Source organism: Rattus norvegicus, chromosome 14 (genome assembly GCF_021556685.1).
Source record: "Rattus norvegicus strain SHRSP/BbbUtx chromosome 14, alternate assembly SHRSP_T2T, whole genome shotgun sequence".
In the NCBI taxonomy this organism is placed as follows: domain Eukaryota; kingdom Metazoa; phylum Chordata; class Mammalia; order Rodentia; family Muridae; genus Rattus; species Rattus norvegicus.
The window spans coordinates 107,805,462-107,824,919 of NC_141547.1; the positions used below are offsets into that span (position 1 = coordinate 107,805,462).

The following is a 19,458-nucleotide window of genomic DNA, read 5'->3' on the forward strand; positions in this document are numbered from 1 at the left end:
TGTGTAGAACCAGGACCCGTACAGACAAAATTCTGATAACAGTTAACAAGAAGAAAAATATTAGCCAACAAAAAATGGAATTGAGGAAGGGATGTCCCTCCCCACCTCACTGCAGGAAGGTCAGAACAGTTGATAAGTGCTGATAGAATGTTCATAGATGCTGGGGTGAACTCCAGAGTTCAGTTGAAAGGACTGGCTTTGTAGAGGAAGGAAGAATGCTGCATGTAGTGAGTAGAAAGAAACCTATGGATGGGTATTGATACTGCTAGGGCGGGTTTTGTGTCTGAAACTGAAGGACTTGGTTGATCTTAATGTTAAAGCAGTATGTGAGCATGTCATGAATGAGTTGAGACACATTTGGCAAGTAAATATGAAATTGTTCCAACTAGAGGAAGCAAGGGCAGTGTGTTAAGAGCTTACTCAGGGCCTTGTGACAGCATGCTCTGCTCAGTGACTTTCAGTGTGCTAAATAGCCTGGATATGGGATCAGAGAAGGCCACTGGTTTTATTTGAGGTAGTTGTGTTTTATTACATGGGCCAGTGGAAGTGAGCCAGGAGAGTTGAGGATAATAGGAATTCAGTAGTTTGAAGTTATTAAAATGATGGGCTGGCATCCAGACTGAAGTGAATAGGAAATTGAAAGAAAGAAAGTAAATCAAGTGAATTCTAGGTGCAGGTTAGGTCTAAGAACCAAAAGTGGTAGGAAGAAAAATGTGACTCTTAGAATGTTGTAAGAAACATAGTAAGATGTATGTGTTGGGTATTGAGTTTAGAATTCTTCAACAAAAGCAGTTCAGTGACTCAAGGTTTGGCCATTAAGAAAGTTGCTGAGACCAAGAAGTGTCTGTATTGTATATGCATTGACAGGACTTCAGGTAGAGATTATGGTAAAGGACAAGGAACTGGGAAGATGGTTCAGTGGATACATACATCTCTTGATAAAAGCATGTGGCCAGAGTTCAGATCCCTAGTACCCACATAAAAGCTTGCAGGCACAGCACACTGAAGGCAGAAAGTGGAATCCCTGGGGCAGGCTGGCTAGCTAAACTATCTGAGTCAGCAAGCTCAGGGTTGAGCGAAGAGATCCTGTCTCAGTAAGACCTGTGGTCTCTATATGATGTGCTTAAATTAACACACACACACACACACACACACACACACACACACACACACACACACACACCCCTCTCAAGGCATAAAAACAAACAAAAGGATCAGAGTCTTTGGTAAAGGCATTTGGGTAACTGATAAGGAGAATAGCAGCAAGAAAAGAGAACATGTGTGACCCAGCCAGGCTTCTGAAATGATGGTCTGGGTCTGGAAGCAGCATTAGATAGCAGAGAGTACTTGACACACCCTGTCTCCAGTTGTTCAAATATGGCAGAGTAAGCAGCCTTGATTTTTTTTTTTTTTTTTTTTTTTTTTTTTTTTTTTTTTTAGAATCACCACAGAGAAAGCAATGCAAGGAAGAGCCAGGTTTTAATGAAAGGGAGGTGAAAGAAGTAATGCTTTGTAAAAAAAATAAAATAAAAATGAAGGCTTGGAAGAGATGGCTCAGAATCAATAGGAGATTTCAAGCTGCAAGTTAATGCCGTAGGGGAAACTAGGCATGCAGTGAAGCACAGAGCCGCATGACAGTGCAGTGAGATAAGGCTAAGGAGAAGTAGGCATGTGAGCAGTATTGAAATACCTGTGAAATCACCTTCCACCTTCACACTATCTCCCAAAAGTCTGATTTTCATATGTTCTTAGGGAAACCTAATGTCTGTAGCCTCCTAGTTTGGAATTAAAAGGATTAAAGAGCAGCAGTGCCTTTGGAGGCTAGATGAAAATGCTGAAGAATGAGTTGGTGCTGATTTTTAAGGAGGAAACAATATCTTCAAGAAAAATCATTTATGACTTAAGCTCAACCCTTTTCTCTTAATGTGTGTGGAGAAAGAGACAGAGTATGTGTGTGCCCCTGAGGTTGATATTGGGAATCATCTGCAACCACTTAAATTGAGGCAAATCTTACGGATGGCTAGCTAGTCTGTTCTAGGGACCCTATCTCCGCTTCCCATGTGCTGGTATTACAGGTGGGTCACTGTGCCCACCTGGCTTTTTGTAGTTCTAAGATGCAATCTGGTTCTTGTGCTTGTGTGGAAGGTGCTTTATCTTCTGAGCCATCATTCCTGCCCATTTTTAAAAACTCTAAATTGAATGATAATTGTTTTTAACTAAAAAATCTACATATATGTTTAGGGTACGATGAGATAATTTGATAACTATGCAGTGATCAAATAATTAGCATTCCCATGTCTTTTTGGTTTTTTTTTTGAGACAGAGTTTCTCTATGTAGCCCTGGCTGTCCTGGAACTTGCTCTGTAGACCAAGCTATCCTCAAATTTTCAGAAATCCACCTTTCTCCAACTCCTGGGTGCTAGGTTGCACTACTACTGCCCAGCTGGTTCAGTCGTTTTTAAATTAGCATTAGCTGCTATGTCCATTCTCACTGGGGGAATAGAGTATAATTTGCATGTAACAATGGTCTACATTGTGAGTTCCAGGACAGCCAAACCTGGAAACCCTGTCTTGGAGAAAACAAAACAACAAATGTGTATAGTCCATAAAGTTCACAGGAAGTGTTTGTATAATTTGAATGACTTGAATTTTAGTCTTTCTCACAATCTATCTAGATGTTGACTTCCTTTTCTGTAAAAGGAATGGAATTAGATAAGATTTTTCTGCTTGATAATTTTCCTAATTAAAATAAGCATCTATTAAAAGCAGGTACTTCTAATTGCTTTGGCATGGTTGAAATACTATACTATATTTCTTTTGAGAGTTGGGGAGACCAAAAAACTGGCAGACACAGAGAGAGGGGGGGGGAGTGTGTGTGTGAGAGTGTTTTGTAAGAGTAGCTTTACAGACTGTGGTCCAACAATGGCTATATCTTGAAAGAAAGGTCAAGGATCTGATTATAAGACTGAAAGTCATAGCTATTTCTGTCTTGTGCAAGGGTTCTAGATAATTCCTTTAGAACCACTGGTCTTGAGTCTATGTTGGAACTTCACAGAAGTAGATTCTAACACCAGCAGAGGAGTGCCTTTCATGGGATAGATGATCTTGCCAGGAAGACTGAGGATAAGTAGGCAAAAAACAAAAGCTTCCTTCTTGATGTCCTTTTTATGTGGGCTGGTCAAGATTTAGGTTGGATCTTCTTTCCACCGTCAAATAATCCAGGTTTAAGGTGAGTCTTCCCATCTCAAATGATCAAATCAAGAAAATCCTCCACAGGTCTGCCCAACTACTTGGGTTTCTTCAGATTGGTTTTATGTGTATGAGTGTTTGCCTGTATTGCCTGTATGTATGCATCAGATGAGTACCTGGTGCCCGGGAGGTCAGAGTGGATTGAATGTCCTGGAACTGGAGTTAAAGATGGTTGTCAGCTATCACGTTGATTCTGGAAACAGCATTGTGATCCAAGTGTTAGTCATTCAGCCGTCTCTCCAGCCCCACTGCTTCAGTTTTATTTTTAGTGTCTTAAAGGTTTTCATGGTAGAGGTTTTTAACTTTCTTTGTTAGGTTTGTTCCAAGGGTTTTAAAGTGCTGGGATTAAGTGCTCTTCACCGGTCCTGGCTCCACTTGTTTCTTGTTCAGTGTGTCCTTTGATGGTATATAGACAGTCTATTGGTGTCTTTTTTCTTTTTAGTGCTAACTTTGAATCCTAACCATTTTGTAGAAGGTGTTTATCAGATTATAAGCCTTCTTGTGGAGACCTGAGGGTCTCTGATATATAGAATTGGAAGATCTGAAAATAGGGTTTTTTTTCTCTGACTACTTCTTTTCTTATTTATATTCCTTTTATTAACTTCCTGTGTATTACTACCAAAGCTAGGATTTCAAACATTTATTGGTCATTTGTGCTTTAGTTTTTATGAATTACTTGTTCAACCTTTGTTCATTTTTATGATCTTATTTTTATGTTGCAGGATGCAAAATCTTCTGTTTCCTAAGATTTTTATGCTACATGTCAGTGGACAGTTTGACTTTTTTTTTTTTTTTTTTTTTTTTTTTTGGTTCTTTTTTTCGGAGCTGGGGACCGAACCCAGGGCCTTGTGCTTCCTAGATAAGCGCTCTACCACTGAGCTAAATCCCCAGCCCGACAGTTTGACTTTTTACAAAGGAAAGCCTGTTTCTTTTAACTACTCATCATTTTATTCTTAGTACTGATTTATTTATGGTTGTCTGAATTTTTGTAGTTATTCCCATCAAATTATGATCTAGCCTTCTCGTGCCAGGCAACTATTCTATTCAACTGTTTCAGTGATTGACAATACCTTTCCTACCTTCCCAATTATCCTTTAGGCAATCAAATGCAGACTAGGGTGTTGGTGCCATCTAGTGTTGGTAATAGATAACCATTCATATGGAATATTTGAAATTAATCACACTGAATAAATGTGGTTGGTCACAAAATTTCACACTTGCCAGTGATTTTAAAAATGAATTTATAAACTATTTTGAATTTTGACATTTTTGTACAGAATTAAATACTTGAGTTATGCTATAAGCATTCTGAAATGACCCCGAAGATTCCCAAAACTTATTTCCTTAATGTGTTCGCGTTAAAGTAAAAGGCCTAATGACTTAACTTTTAAATTGTAAGTTTAGAAATACTTTGGGTCTTTAACATTAACTGTGTGTGTGTGTGTGTGTGTCTGTGTGTCTGTGTGTGTCTGTGTCTGTATGTGTCTGTCTGTGTGTGTGTGTAGGCGCACTCACCTGCTCTCATATTCAATGAGGTATGTCAGTGGACGGTTTGACTTCACAAAGGAAAACCTGTTTTTTTTTTTTTAAATACTCGTTTTATTTTTACTTTTAATTCTGATTTTTTTTTTTTATGATTGTCTGGATTCTCGAAGTTGTATTTGTTCCCATCATATTCTGATCTAGCCTCCTGGTGCTAGAGAAACATTTTCAGCTTCCTTGGATTTTAATATTCACATATTGAAATTGCCGTGTGATGTTAAGAGGCTTTGAAAATGCTCAGTCTTTTTTTTGTAATTTTGAATGTTAATTCATTTTCTAGATTTCAAATCCTTTTCCATTTTTGAATATTGAGTTTACCATTGTCGTAGTACTGACTTTTAGTCCATAGAGGGCATTAGATTACAGCATATGGTGTGGGGTTTATGGTTGTTAAAGTCTTTTAGTAGTAAAACATCTAGTTTTGTACCTCTTTGTGCTTAGAATTCTAAAATTAGTTTCAAGACTGTTATGTAGCTATCACTGTTTCATATTAATGAAAGATTCCAATGTTAGTAGACATAGAAATTGTAACTTCTCAAAACAGTATACAAGCAAAGTAAATGTTGCTTTCTTTTCTTTCTTTTTTAAATTTCCCTGTGCCTTTAAACATTGTATAGAAACAAAAAGGAAGGAAAAAGCAAAACAAATCAAAAGTTTTGCTGGCATTAAAAGTAAAAGAAAGGAGAGGGAGGAATGGAGCTTGAGAGAGGCGGGGGACACGGGGACTTAACTATCAGGGGTTTTTTTTTCTTTCTTTTTTGAAACAAAAATTACATAGCTTTTTATATAGTGTTAGCTGACTTTGAACTCAGAATGCTATCTGACTGCTTTCCCAATGCTGGTTTAAAGGTCTGTATCATTCTGGGCTTTCACATTTGCTTTGAGACAGTTCTCTTGTGCTTAAATCCTTCCAAATAGATGTAAGCTTTATTTAAAAAAAATACTCACACATGCTACTTTGTTTTGTTTTTTATGAACACTTGCAGAGATTTTTTTTAATTAGGAACTTATTTAATAATATTTTTATTAGTTAACCATGCATTGTAAAAAAACATAGTGTTTTGAGTAAGGAAGAGAGAGATTGAAAGGTAATTTTAGAGCATTGTACTCTTCAGAAGTGAATTGGAGAGACCTTGTAAGTCTTTGGTTTTATTTTTTAAGCATTATGTATGGAAACTTGATTGATCTGTGACTCTTCCTTTGGCATCCTATACTTTTAAAAGAGAGAATAGACTACTACACCAAATAACCGAGCATTGTGCTGCAAGTTAGGTTGCATGTGTATTATTTGAGGACTAGCCTTGAAAGAATTGTATTTTTAAAGATTGGTATTGGGGTTGGGGATTTTTAGCTCAGTGGTAGAGCGCTTGCCTGGGTTCGGTCCCCAGCTCTGAAAAAAAGAAAAAAGAAAAAGAAAAAAAAAGATTGGTATTTAAATTAATTTAGATGAAGTTTGATGAAAAAAATATGACCCATAAGTTATGTACTCATAAGCTTTGCTGGTTTGCTTTTCAGATTAAAAAATAACTTAAAAACTGCAGTTTTAAAACACTGAGAAAAAAGTGGGTGAAAATGTCAGCGGGTACCCATAAAAGGTAGTTTTCTCTGTACTTAGCTTAAATTGTAATAACTAAACCTAAAGAACTAAGTATCATTCTGAAGGTTGAAAAACTTCTGAATTTAAAGGCTTACAATTTGCTTTCTTAGATATAAGCTTAGAGTATGAAAAGTACACTTAACATTCATGTGAGTGGATTATTACACACACATTCTTGGCGCCTTAAAACAGCATACAAGTCAAGTATTATAAATATGTAAGTTACATATATGCTGAATACTTTGATCTTAGAAAATATGTAACTTGAAGGTAACTATTTACTGTCTTCTGATTTTGTTCTAGTGGAGCTCAGATTAGAACCCATGCCTTGAGCCTGCTAGGCATACACTTTACAAGTTAGCTACGCTTCCCCGTCCTTGTCAGTTTGAAAGAGCTTAAAAATATTGGCATGGAAGTATTCTGTATTTACTGAACAGTTTTGTATGTTAAACTGTTATGTGAAGCGGTCACACATTTTCATCCTTGATGTAATATGGTGGAGACAGTGTTCTCAAAACAATTATATCATCCAAGGTCTCAAGCAAGTAAAGTTAAATATTAGTTCTTGAACTGAAAATACTTTAAAATTCTTTTAAAATTGCTTTTATTTATAATTAAGCAAGAGAGACATAGAAAATGAATAATTGGCATTCTGAACACTTAAGGATTTCTCAAGGTTTTGCAGTCCACACACAGCAAATTTCAGAATAATGTCCCCGTTTCAGTGTGGTTACAGACATGAGATGCATGCACTTCTATGCATTGATTATATACATTGTATCTTAGTATGCCACATGTATTTAAAAATAGTTTAGCTGATTGAATTGCCACTATGCATTTCCTTTTCTGCTTAGGCAAATTTAGCATCAGGTAAAAACAGTTGTAGAACATTAGAAAGACAGTCTACACTGGAATGACTGACTGCAAGTTTAATAAACTTGAAAAATGAGAAATTCTGTAACCATTTGTTTATGGTTATTAAATTATGCCGTTTTCATGGGGCAAATGATATAGTTATTAGCACCTGACTATTTCTCCCCCAGCCAAAGATCTATTGCAGTGGTAGGTAGTTGAGTATTTACTAAAAGATTGAATTGGAGCAGGTGATAAATATATTTGGAGGAATCTAGATTTTTAGAAATGTAAAGAAAAAAAAAGCTTAGGTGACTGAAACTGAAAATTTCTCCACTGAAATAATTAATTTAATAAACATAAATACATTGATTTTTTTTTTCCCGATCATACTTTCCAGGATACAAAGTATGATCGCTTTAAGCTCAGTAAATCCAGAAAAAAAAGGGAAGTTTGCAACCTTGAAACTGAAGTTATTAACCCATTTGGATTAGTCCATTTCTGTCTTGTGGGTTAACTGTTGATTTTAGAGTTTCAAGTGAAACTGAAAACACAGAAGCACAATTGAACTGTCCCTCGAGAAAGAAAAGAGAAGTCTGGTGCAGATTCAGTCTGTGTGTTTAGGTATATTTAGTGGTTGGCTCTGTTGGAAGTCTTTCCCTTTCTTTGGTAGCTGGTTTTTTGGTTTTGGTTTTTTTTGGTAGCTGTCCCCTTCCCTGCAAAGGCAGCTCCATTTGGCATGCACAGCAAGCAAACGGATAGGACAATAATCAGATAGAAGGAAAGCATTAATGTCTGAGTATTAGTAGCCTAGTTACAGATTGTACTGCGTCAGCTTGCTCCACACCCCGAAGACATCAGGTGACTCCAGCCCTGCTGCAGTTGTGCAGCAGGGACTGCAGGCTTAGTCTGGGGAAGCGGGTGTTTCATGTCTCAGGGAGAATTTTGCAGTTTACAGCGTTTCTGTTGGTATGCATAATTTGTAATTGCTGCTGGAGGGCAGATCGTGGCAAGAAATGGACGGACAGAAGAAACATTGGAAGGACAAGGGTATGTCTTTCACTCGTTCTTTTATGTAACCACTAAGAGTTCGTGGGTAAGCTTTGCAGTTTAGATATACTTAGGATTGAAGGTGAAGCCTGTGAGCATGAAATGCTTAAGATTAAAGCAAAACAGCTGCCTCCGGTGTTTTTACAGTCGGTTGTGTACAGAAAAGATGTCATATTCTGTTTCAGTGGTGTTCGGTTTAGTCATTTTAGACCTGTCTGTTGTGTTTCTTTCTAATCTTGTGTGTTGAAATTGGTATAGGATTAACATCTCTCTCATTTGTTGGCCGCTTTGGTGTGAAGAATGTATAACCATCTCTGTAGTCTGATGGCATTTCATGACGATTTTAAATAAATCTCAGCTGGTGTGCCTGAAATTTGTCCATAGATTTGTAGGTAGCAGAGTTGCATTGCTATCTTTGAAAATCAAATGGGAATCTTTGAAGTTCTTATTTTAACTTTTCTGTATTTCATAGTTTTAAATGCATATCTAAATTTAAAGTACTAACCTTTGTCCTTATAATAACCAATCAGTGATCTTGATCCCCTTCCTCCTCTTGAAAATTCAGATCCTTTAAAGTCTCTGTGGCTCATTGTGTAAGAATTTAAACCTGCAAAGTAGTAGTAAAATATCGACTTGAATTATTTTAACAGCATTTTATTATGTTGCTTGACAACTGCTATTTAATATGAGAGAGAAAGAGAACAGCAACGAGTCATGTATCTGAATAAGTTGTCTTAAAAATTGTTAGACTTGTTCTTAAGTGGCCCAAATAAGCATATCACTCAAAGGGTTTGGTTTTGTTTTCCTGGCTATTCTTTTGTTATTAACACAGGGATAATGCTAAAAGCATTTCTGCAGCAATGACCTGCTTTAAAAACAAAACCAAAACCAACCAAGAAAAATGTAGGGGAAAGGTAAGTTTAACATTGAATTCAAATGAGTCTTTGTTAAAGATCTTTTATTGAACATAAAGGGGAAAAGCTGTGAGCTTTATTATAAAAAGGCCTTTTCTTTAGCTTAGTCCTAAATGTTAAAGGTGAAGTGAATCAATATGCTAGTTTTTGGTAAGTAGAAAGATACTTACCAAATATAAATATAATAAAGTGGGTGAAAAGCCACAGTAGGCCCATTCTGCAACTTTCAAGTCTTAGTGTGAACAACTTCAATTGTCTAGTATTAAAATATTAAGCTCTTACTAAGATAATGCAGGGATATAAAGACAAGAGATTAAGATGCAGTAGAATCTACCTTTTATCAGAGATTTAACTATTAAAGGCTCTTAAACAAACTGAGAATCACTCTTGAATCTCTCTGCTGAGCCTTGCTTTATTTGTTTGTAAATCTGGTCGGCTGATACTTTTTAGTGCCTTTTGTTTTTAGTGCTTGTTTCAGTAAGTCAGACCAACTTTATTTTTTTCCATATCTAGGTGTTGTTATATTTTAGTGTTTTTCTGTATCAGCTGCTAATGCTAAAGATCATATATAGTAAGATTTAAATTGGAAATCACTGAGATGCTTGAGGTGAATGAGTTTTTCCTTACTTTGAAAAAGTGAGGAACCTAGAAGAAGGAACCTATCCTGAGGTGTCTGGGTAAACTTAAAATAATAGACTCAGGCCTGGTCCCCCAGACCTGCATTGTCCTCCCAGACTCCCTTCCCAAATCTGTCACCAGTAACAAATAGAATTCTGATTTCGTGTTTGGCTTTGCTTTTGTTTTGGTGAAGTTTTAAATGTTTTTGCTTATTAGATATCTAGTCGTTTTGGTAAAGAACAGTATTATAATTGGTATTGTTACAGTCTTACTATTTTCTGTTTATTGGCAGAATATGTTGACAAATGAAATCTATAATATTTCATTATTGAGGTTCTATGGAAAAGTTAGATGAAGATGAAGGAAGGAAGGAAGACTTGTGAGTCAGGTCAGGTGTGTGGGAGAGTGATGGAGGAGTGATGGAAGAGTGATGGAGGAGTGATGGAGGAGTGATGGAAGACTGATGGAAGAGTGATGGAAGACTGATGGAAGAGTGATGGAAGAGTGATGGAGGAGTGATGGAGGAGTGATGGAGGAGTGATGGAAGACTGATGGAAGAGTGATGGAAGACTGATGGAAGAGTGATGGAAGAGTGATGGAGGAGTGATGGGAGAGTGATGGAGGAGTGATGGAAGAGTGATGGAGGAGTGATGGAAGAGTGATGGGAGAGTGATGGAGGAGTGATGGAAGAGTGATGGAAGAGTGATGGAGGAGTGACGGAGGAGTGATGGAAGACTGATGGAAGAGTGATGGAAGAGTGATGGGAGAGTGATGGGAGAGTGATGGGAGAGTGATGGAAGAGTGATGTCAGCAGCAGAGAGAGACAACTCCACACTGTAACCCAGGTCAGCCCGCAGGTTCTTTTTCAGACAGTACAGGAAAGAAATTTAGACCATACGGTAGGAAGAAAAGATTAAAGACAAAGAGGTGCCTGGGAAGAAAATATAATATACTGTGCTCACAGTTCTCAAAGAATTGGAATTAGCAGCAGCATAGCATTTTTGTGGCTCTCAAGGTACATTTCAAAGGATTGCTCAGAAACTTTTTCTGTACATGAGATTATAGAACTCATAGTTCCTTGGATGGGCTCAAACCTAATAAGATAAACTCAGGAGTTTAGGGTTGCACCAGGAACTAGGACATGCCCTTTTGTTTGTAAGCTGGACTTCCGTTGAGATTCCTAAGAATTTGCAAATGTTAATTTTGTTGGAATTCTTGATTCTTAGTTGGTAAGAGGCTTCACCAGGTGAGCGGCTCTGTTGGGCTCTGTTCTCTTCCCATCCCTGTAGTTTTTCCTTCCTTTCTAATCACACCTGCTTTGTAAGCACTAAGAAGATAGGACCAAGACAGTGACTAGAATATTTTGGATAGAGTAGATTGTATAGGATAATAGTGGAAAGATAGATTTGTAGGATCAAAGATGACAGAAGGTTAGAAGGTCTAGGTCAGATTTCCTGAAGCTTCTCTGTGGTTCACAAAAAAAAAAAAAAATGATTCCTGTGATTCTATCAAAGCAAGTTTATAGGGTCTGGCAATCTGGTGTCATCATTTTATTACTGGGCAGATTTGGAAAACAATCTAGGGGCTCACACTTCAGTTCTAATATGCTTTGATTTTGACTAGGTAAGAAACTTCCTCTAAGTTTTTATAGGGTTCCAGTTTTGAGGTTCTCTGGGGTTTTATGACAAGATGTTCTGGGCCAGGTTGTGTTGGTTTGATGTTTTAAGTAAGTAGTAATAACTGATGACTGGTTCAGAAGGCCATCTGTGGTGTAGTATAAGCTGGAGGAGAAAAGCCTGAGTTTGGGATGGCTGTAGTTATGCCCGGTTTTTACAAAAGAACACCCAGAACCTCCTCATCTGAAGTGGGAATGAAAAGGAAGTAACAGATTTAAGAACAATAAGTGAAGAAATATTTGATACTTCTCATAGGTTGCAGGACTATATGAAGTCACAATCGCAATGAACAACTGTGCTTAGCATCAGATTTCATTTTGAAGGCCAAATTGAGTTCCAGACACTTTGAAGTGATGGAAATGCCAAGCAATGATAAAGAATATACAACAAATGCAAAGTGAGGGTATCTTCTTCAAAAGCTAAAGATAGGGAAGCAAAGCCAGTAGCTCCGAGCCTGCATTAGTGGAGTACCAGGAGAAGTTAGCTCTAACAGCAGTAGAAGGAGCAGGAGGGCGTGGTTTCACCAAGAGAAGACTGGTTGTAGAGAAGCTGTTTAGGATGAAGAAAAAGTGATTACAGACTGTCAGATTTTAGGAGAAAGTGTAATATTGCCTATTTTTACTAGTGCTTTTGTAGATTGGGAAGTTCAACTGCTTTAGATGACCTTCGTGAGAAGTTTCAGTAGCATTAAAATTCAGTTTGATTATGCTTCAAGACTCTTGCAGTCTTCCCTTGTGAACTCGTATAGGGCTTCCTAGTCTTGTCTGGAAGTCATTTCAACTTCTGTGAAAGCTTGAAGTGGATGAGGTGTAGGTGTATGTGCTACTGCTAAGCGGGGAGGAGCAAAGGGCCTGCCCAGGTGCCTGAAATGCTAGCCTTCCCTTGAGCCTAGGGAGGAGTTAGGCTGAGTTTGTCATTAACCAATTTTAAGAACTGCTAATCTTAGGAAAATACCTGTTTTTAATTCTAAATTGAGCTAAAGCTCACTTAAACTTGGTCATTCATTCATTGTCTTTTTCTAGATTTTTCTTTTTTTTTTTTTGTAAGTAGCGGGACTGCATTGTAGAAAATAGAGAATGGCTTTTGTGTGTGTGTGTGTGTGTGTGTGTGTGTGTGTGTGTTTTAAAGATTTCTTTATTATATATAAGTATACTGTAGCTGTCTTCAGACACACCAGAAGAAAGCATCAGATCTCATTACACATGGCTGTGAGCCACCATGTGGTTGCTGGGAATTGAACTCAGGACCTCTGGAAGAGCAGTCAGTGCTCTCAACCACTGAGCCATCTCTCCAGCGCCTGGTTCTCACTCTTAAGAAAAAAAGAGCAATAGTCTTATTATATCTACTGTGGGAAAAGGTAGGTGTGGTTAGTAGCTTAGTACTGTTAAAAGATTAAATCTCCTGCGACTTCTACTGAGTCTGGTATCCTTTCTCTTAAGGACTGGATTACATACTTTACTGTAGGAAGAATGTTTAAACAGTGAATAGAATTCTCTTTACTTTTTTTTTTTTTAACTTAATCTCATCTCTGTTGGTAGAATTTGGGCTTACGGGTGTTGAATTTAATTTTGCCAGTGTTGTTTGAATTCTTGGAGCTATGTTCTGAGACCAAATTATTCGTCTGTGCTTTATTATAGCCAAGGTTGACTTAAACTGTGTATATAAGGTGCTGTGTGTGTGTGTGTGTGTGTGTGTGTGTGTGTGTGATCTGTTTAATGGCTTTTACATTTACTTCGTATGTTTGTGAGAGGTGTGATAGGCACTAAAATAATAACGTGTTGGCTTTTCTTATATGTAGCACCACCACCTTGTTTATTTTGTATAAATGTAAACCAACTCAAATATGAAAAGCCATGAAGCATTAACAGAGCCTTGCATACCTGAAAGTGAGAATATTGAAACAAATTTGGGAATGTCTCCTTTCAGACAACAGACTTTGCAAGATTGAGATTTTTCTGTAAAAAATATGAGGAACATGCATGTACTCCACGTATGCAGACCTTTATAACTAATTTTTATAACTAAAAGTTGTCATGTTTTGTGCAAGGCGTGTTTAGGAGTACGTAGATAGATACATATTAAAAATACTTAACTTTAACTTAAAATGGTATTAAATCTATAGCTTTTGCTATGAATGGAAAACTACACCATGGTTTAGAGAAATTGGAAATGTGAAGTTAGGGATATTTTCTATTCCATTTTTGTATTGATGCCCCCTATCCCCACATTGAAAAATTTTTATGTGTGTAAGTGTGTGGGCTCCCCATGTTGCCGTGTATATGAAGATCGGAGGATGACATCCATGGGTCCTATGGGTCCCAGGTATCAGACTCAGGTCATCCAACTTGTGCCTTTTTACCCACTGTATCAGTTTGTCAGCCCTGTTTGTATTGAAAGATTTATGACCTAAATAAGTCATGGTTTTAATTATTAGTAAGTCAAATGTAGTGAATAGTAGGAACTCACTATTCTTTATTATTTTTTTTTAAAGTTGTTTTTAAATACAGCTTTAAAATCGAAACCTGACTTCAGGCTAACTTAAATGCGTATTTCATTTAAGGAAAATGTAACAGGATGACTTGTGCATGTAAGGCATTTGGTCTAGCACTATTTTTAGCTACAGCAGATGACAACCTGTGATTACCAAATGTATGCAGCTCTTTGCACTGAGTCAGTGAAAGAAAAACTGGGCTCCCTTAAATTTCAATTTTAGTTAGGTAAAGTACACTATATGGAATAATCAAAAAGTGTTCTACATTTTTAAAATTTGAAAACAAAGATAAAACTGCAGGGAGATACATTCTTCCCCCTAAATTATAGGTATTTTATTTAAATTGCTTGGCATAAACCCATATGCGTTTCCAATAGTTGAAAGGGGGAAATCATTGTTCAGTTTATCTTGGATCTTTAAAAGGGATGTTCCACGAACATTTTATATGTAAGAGTTAAAGAGTTCCTTATAAAAACATCCTTTGTCTGATACTTTGATAAGAATTTCCTGCATGTGAGTGTGTTGCCTGCCTAAGTGTGTGTGTCATGTGTCTGCCTGGTGCCCATAGTGGCTGGTAGAGGGGCTGGGTCCCCTGAGCTTCAGTTATACATTGTTATGAGTCACAGTGGGGCAGTGGAAATCAAACTGCGTGTTTCTAAAGGAGCCTTCTCTCTAGCATCCCTTATCTACTTATCCCTTATTTACTTTGTGTTTTCTCCAATTTTGTAGATTGTCTTCACCTTCTTCATTATGTCCTTTGAAACATAAAATATTATATTAGAAGAGGCTCAGTATGTTTGCTTTCTCTTGTGTTTATGCTAATACCATACTTTAAGAAACAAAAGATACAAAGTCTTGACAACCTACACCTACTTTTTTCTTTTAAAAGAATTGTTATTTTTAAAAGCTCCCCCTCATGTGCGTATGTGTAGGAGTGTGTATAGAGGTCAGAAGGCAGCTTATAGGGCTAAGTTCTTGCCTTCTACCATGTAGGTCTAGGAGATAAAATGCTTTATCATCAAGCTTGGTGGCAGGTGCCCCCAGGCTCCCACTGAACCATCTTGCCAACCACCTAAAAGCGTTTTATAGTTTAAACTCCTATCTTTAGATTTTTATTCTATTTTGAGTTAGTTTAAAACAATGTTTTGTTATTTTTAGTAGTCGGTTTGTCATGAATGCAGATAGCTACTGAGGCTAAAGGGATCGGATCCTCTGGAACTGAAGTTCAAGAGATTTGGGAACCATCAATGGCTGAGCCATCTCTCTACCCCATAAGTTAACCTTTCATGTAATATAAAATGTGGGAGTCTAGGGACTCCAGTGGCATTCTCCTGCTGGTGGACATCCAGTTGTCCAGTAGCATTATTGAAGAGGCTTAATAGATTAGTTGTCAGACTCACCTGACCACAAAAGTAAAAGTTGATTGTATTTCATTTATGTTCCTGTGTAACCATAGGTGTGACTATAGGTTCTGGCTTATGTTTTGTTTTCTTTGAGACAGAGTCTTGCCACATAGCTCCAACTTGCCTTTAGCTTGACATCCTCTTGTTATTAAAAGTTTTGTAGGCAATTTTGTAGAGGAGAAATGTGATCCCTCTAACTTCCTTATTGTTTCCCAGGATTGTTTTGGTTAATCCAGATGATTTTTTTTCAGCTGTCTCCTCAGTTTCTGTTGGAGACATAGCTGGGGTTTTGTTTTGATGGGATTTGCACTTGGGACTAATTAGAGGAATGCTATATGTCATCCAAGACTGGGCTATCTTTCTGTTTAATTTAGTCATTAAACTCTTAAGTTTTCAGTTTATTTCGTTTGTTTTCAGCTATGTTCCTAGGAATTATATTCTTTGTCTGTGATGTTAACAGAGTGGTTGTGAAAGTTTGTTCAGACTGCAGTTGGCTTTGCATGATGTTGTATTCACAGCGACACTAGACTTGCTTGGGAATTGCTGTTTTGTGGCTTCCTTAGGAAATTCTAATTGTAAGATCATATTAGCTACAAATACCTTAATTTCTTTTTGTCCAGTCATATTCATTGCCCAAATTCTGGTCATAAATTTCCAGGGCATTTATGGGTGTGAAGTGTCAAAGAAAGGTTACCCTTGTCTTATTACTAGTTTTAAGTGGGAAGATGCCAGTCTTGCACCATGAAGAATGTTCACTGTGATTTTGTAGATTGTATTTTTGATCAGTTTGAGGATAATTTTTTTTTCTTGCTGTTTTGTTGACTGTTAACCATAAAATAATGTTGGACCTCATCAGATGCTTTTTCTGCAACTATTGTGGTGTGTCTTATTCCTCTTTTGTTCTTACGGTGAATGTGTGGGTTGTTGTTCATATGCTGCACTAACCTTGCATTCTCAGAGCAGATCCTACTAAGCTATGAAGTAATCTGTATGCATTGCAGGATTTTGACTTGTTAGTATTATAGTGAAATTACTGTTTTGGATTCATATGGGATGTTGATCTGTAGTTATCTACTGATGTCTGCCTGATTTGGAAATCCGAATTGAACAAATTTCTAAATTAACTAATGATATAAGTCTCTGATCAGAGGCCTGTAGATATATATTTCTTGGTTTTTTTTTTAAGATTTATTTTGTTTATGTGTACACCGTAGCTGTTTAGACAAACCGTAATAGGGCATCAGATCCTATTACAGATGGCTATGAGCCACCAAGTAGTTGCTGGGAATTGAACTCACGACTTCTGGAAGAGCAGTCCGTGCTCTTAACCACTGAGCCATCTCCAGCCCTCTTGGGATTTTTATTTCCTTTTTTTCCCATGAAGAATCACTGTTCTTGGGTAAATTTAATCTTCCCAATTTTAAAAAAGTAAAACCAACATAAAGAGTATATGGAACTAAAGTACTTTTGACAAGTATGAATTAGATAACTTTTTGCTAGAAATTTGTGTTTTTCCTCCTTGCAGCTTCACTGACAACCTCTTTACAAAATGAGATTGAAAATCTTTTAGTACTTGTCACAGTGCTTTGGAAAATGTATTCTGCCCTGTATGTGATTAACACTGTGTCTTACCTCCTGCCTGTACTTCCTGAATGGTCTCATGAGCATCTCGACTACAGCACTCCTAGGACTTACTTCAACTTGACCTTCGTGGTGTTTGCTTTGAGATAGTCATGAGTTTTCATGTGGTATCTGTGAACTTTCTTTCATGTATGATTTCCAGTATGTATTTCATGTATGATTTTTTTTAAAGTCTTGTACTGACAAGATCTTATTGCATCTGATCATTTACTAAATTATCAGGTAGCATTCTTTTTTATGTGTATGAGTGTGTATGTCCCTGTACACACTAGCATGTGGATATGGAGGCTCTAAGGCAGTCTTGAGTGGTAGTTCAGAGATAGGATCTCTTCTTGGCCTGGAGCTGACATATGAGTAGGCTGTTTGGCCAGTGAGCCCTAGAATCTACCTCTCTGCTTTCCTGACATGAGGATTACAAGTGTTTGCCATTGTGCTGGCCTTTCTGTGTTTGGAATTGAACTTAGATCCTGTGCTTACCCAGCAAGCACTGTATCAACTGAGTTGCTTCCCCAGTTCGTGGTGGTGTTCTTATAGTAGAAATCCTATTGTACCACTCCAATTACTGTCTTTTAATGGTATCAAATAGGGATTAAGGCAGTATTTTGTGATTATAAATTGTGGTTGCCACTAGAATGAGGTAGTTTCAAATAGCACAAAAAATGCATAAAGAAACAGGTAAGACTTATAATCCCAATATTAAAGAAGTAAATATATTATTTAGTAGGTTTTTTTTTTTCTTCAGACTTCATGGTTAGACATGTTTTTGTTTGGTTTGTTTGTTTTATAGAGATAGGGTCTTGCTATATGTATCCCAAACTGGTCTCAAATTCACTGTTGTAGCCCAAGACTGGCCTTGTTCTCATGATCCCCCACCCCTTTTTTAAAAGATTTATTTATTTTATTTATGTGAATACACTGTAGCTGTATATTCAGACACTCCAGAAGAGAGCATCAGATCCCATTACAGATGGTTGCGAGCTACCATGTGGTTGCTGGGAATTGAACCCGAACCTCTGGAAGAGTAGTCAGTTCTCTTAACCACTAAGCCATCTCTCCAGCCCCTCTCAGGATTCTTTTAATACTCTGTATTCCAGTATCATTATAGGCATCTTACTTTCTTTGCAGACCACTGTTTCATTATATGTATACTAGTTTAATCAAATTCATACTGCTTTTAAAAGGTATTTTCAAAAACTTGATGGAACTGTGAGATAGCTCAGTGGGCACCAAGCGAGATAGCTTGGCACCAAGTCTGACATCTTGAATTCAGTCCCTGGAACCCACATGGTATAAAGAAAGAACTGACTCCCATAAGTATCTCCTGATTTCCACACATGTGCTGTGGTATGTGCATTCTCAGTTCATTCACGAGCACATGAAAAGTGACTGTTTAAAAACCTAATTATACTTTTCTGCTCTGAGTTCTTGTTAAATGTACTAGCTGCCCTGTCATTGGTAGGTAAGTAAATGTAGGCATCTATGCTGCTATATATGTCAGCTTAACAAAAGCTAGAGTCATCTGAGAGGAGAGAACCTCAACTGAGGAACTGCTTCTACAACATTGTCTGTAGAGCTTTCTTAATTAGTGATTCATGGGAGAGTACCCAGACCATTTGGGTGATGCTATCCCTGGGTTTTATAAGAAAGTAGGCTGAGCAAGCCATGGGGAGTATGCCAGTAAGCAGCAGCTCCTCCACGGTTTCCACATCAGCTTCTATTTCCAGGCTCCTGTCCTATTTGAGTTCCTGTTCTGACTTCCTTCAATGATGATCTATAGTGTGAAAGTGCAAGTCAAATAAACCTTTTCCTCCCCAACTTGCTTTTGGTCATGATGTTTCACCTTAGCATAGAAACCCTAACTAGAACCGTATACTTTATCTTTTTAAGAACAAAGATGTTCTTGGCCTTTGTGATTCATTTTATCTGCAATGACTCTTAGCTTATATTCTGCCTATTCATCAAACATTCGGATATACGCTGTTCTGAAGAACTTGAATGTGCTGACCCTTCACAGGGTACCATGCACAGGGTGCTTTAACAACAGGAAGTCTCATATCTATCACCTTCCACTTCTAAAGTGTAAAAAGCTTTTCATATATTTTTTGGTTTTCTCATAATTACAATTATGTGCAATTGCTTGAAAAATGGTAGGATTAAGTGCTCACTGATTTCATGAAGTTTATGTTTGGCACATAATAATGTTTCTGAGAAGGTTCAGTTTAAAACATTTAAGCCTCCTACACTCAGAAGTATAGATCTTAAAAGGAGATCTGTTTTAAAGTTGCATAGTCACAGGCTAATGCCAATAGTAAAAGTTCATTGATTAGGACCCACTAATAATAATTTGAGTGTAGGACTGATGTTTTACTTTGTGGTAATATAAATCATGTTAACTTCTAAAGGGAAAAGAAATTGGAAGATTTAT

The 19,458-nt window shown here is 37.2% G+C and overlaps 1 protein-coding gene across 4 annotated transcripts in view; it reads left to right on the forward strand.

Moving 5' to 3' along the window:
• Rtn4 (reticulon 4) overlaps positions 1–19,458 on the forward strand; it is a 47,461-nt gene that overhangs the window by 17,375 nt on the left and 10,628 nt on the right. Inside the window, exon 1 of one of the 4 annotated variants that reach the window (XM_087584427.1) lies at positions 8,121–8,290. Within the exon in view, the coding sequence (XP_087440553.1) occupies positions 8,257–8,290 (34 nt within the window). The 5' untranslated portion in view covers positions 8,121–8,256. 4 annotated transcript variants of the gene reach the window in all.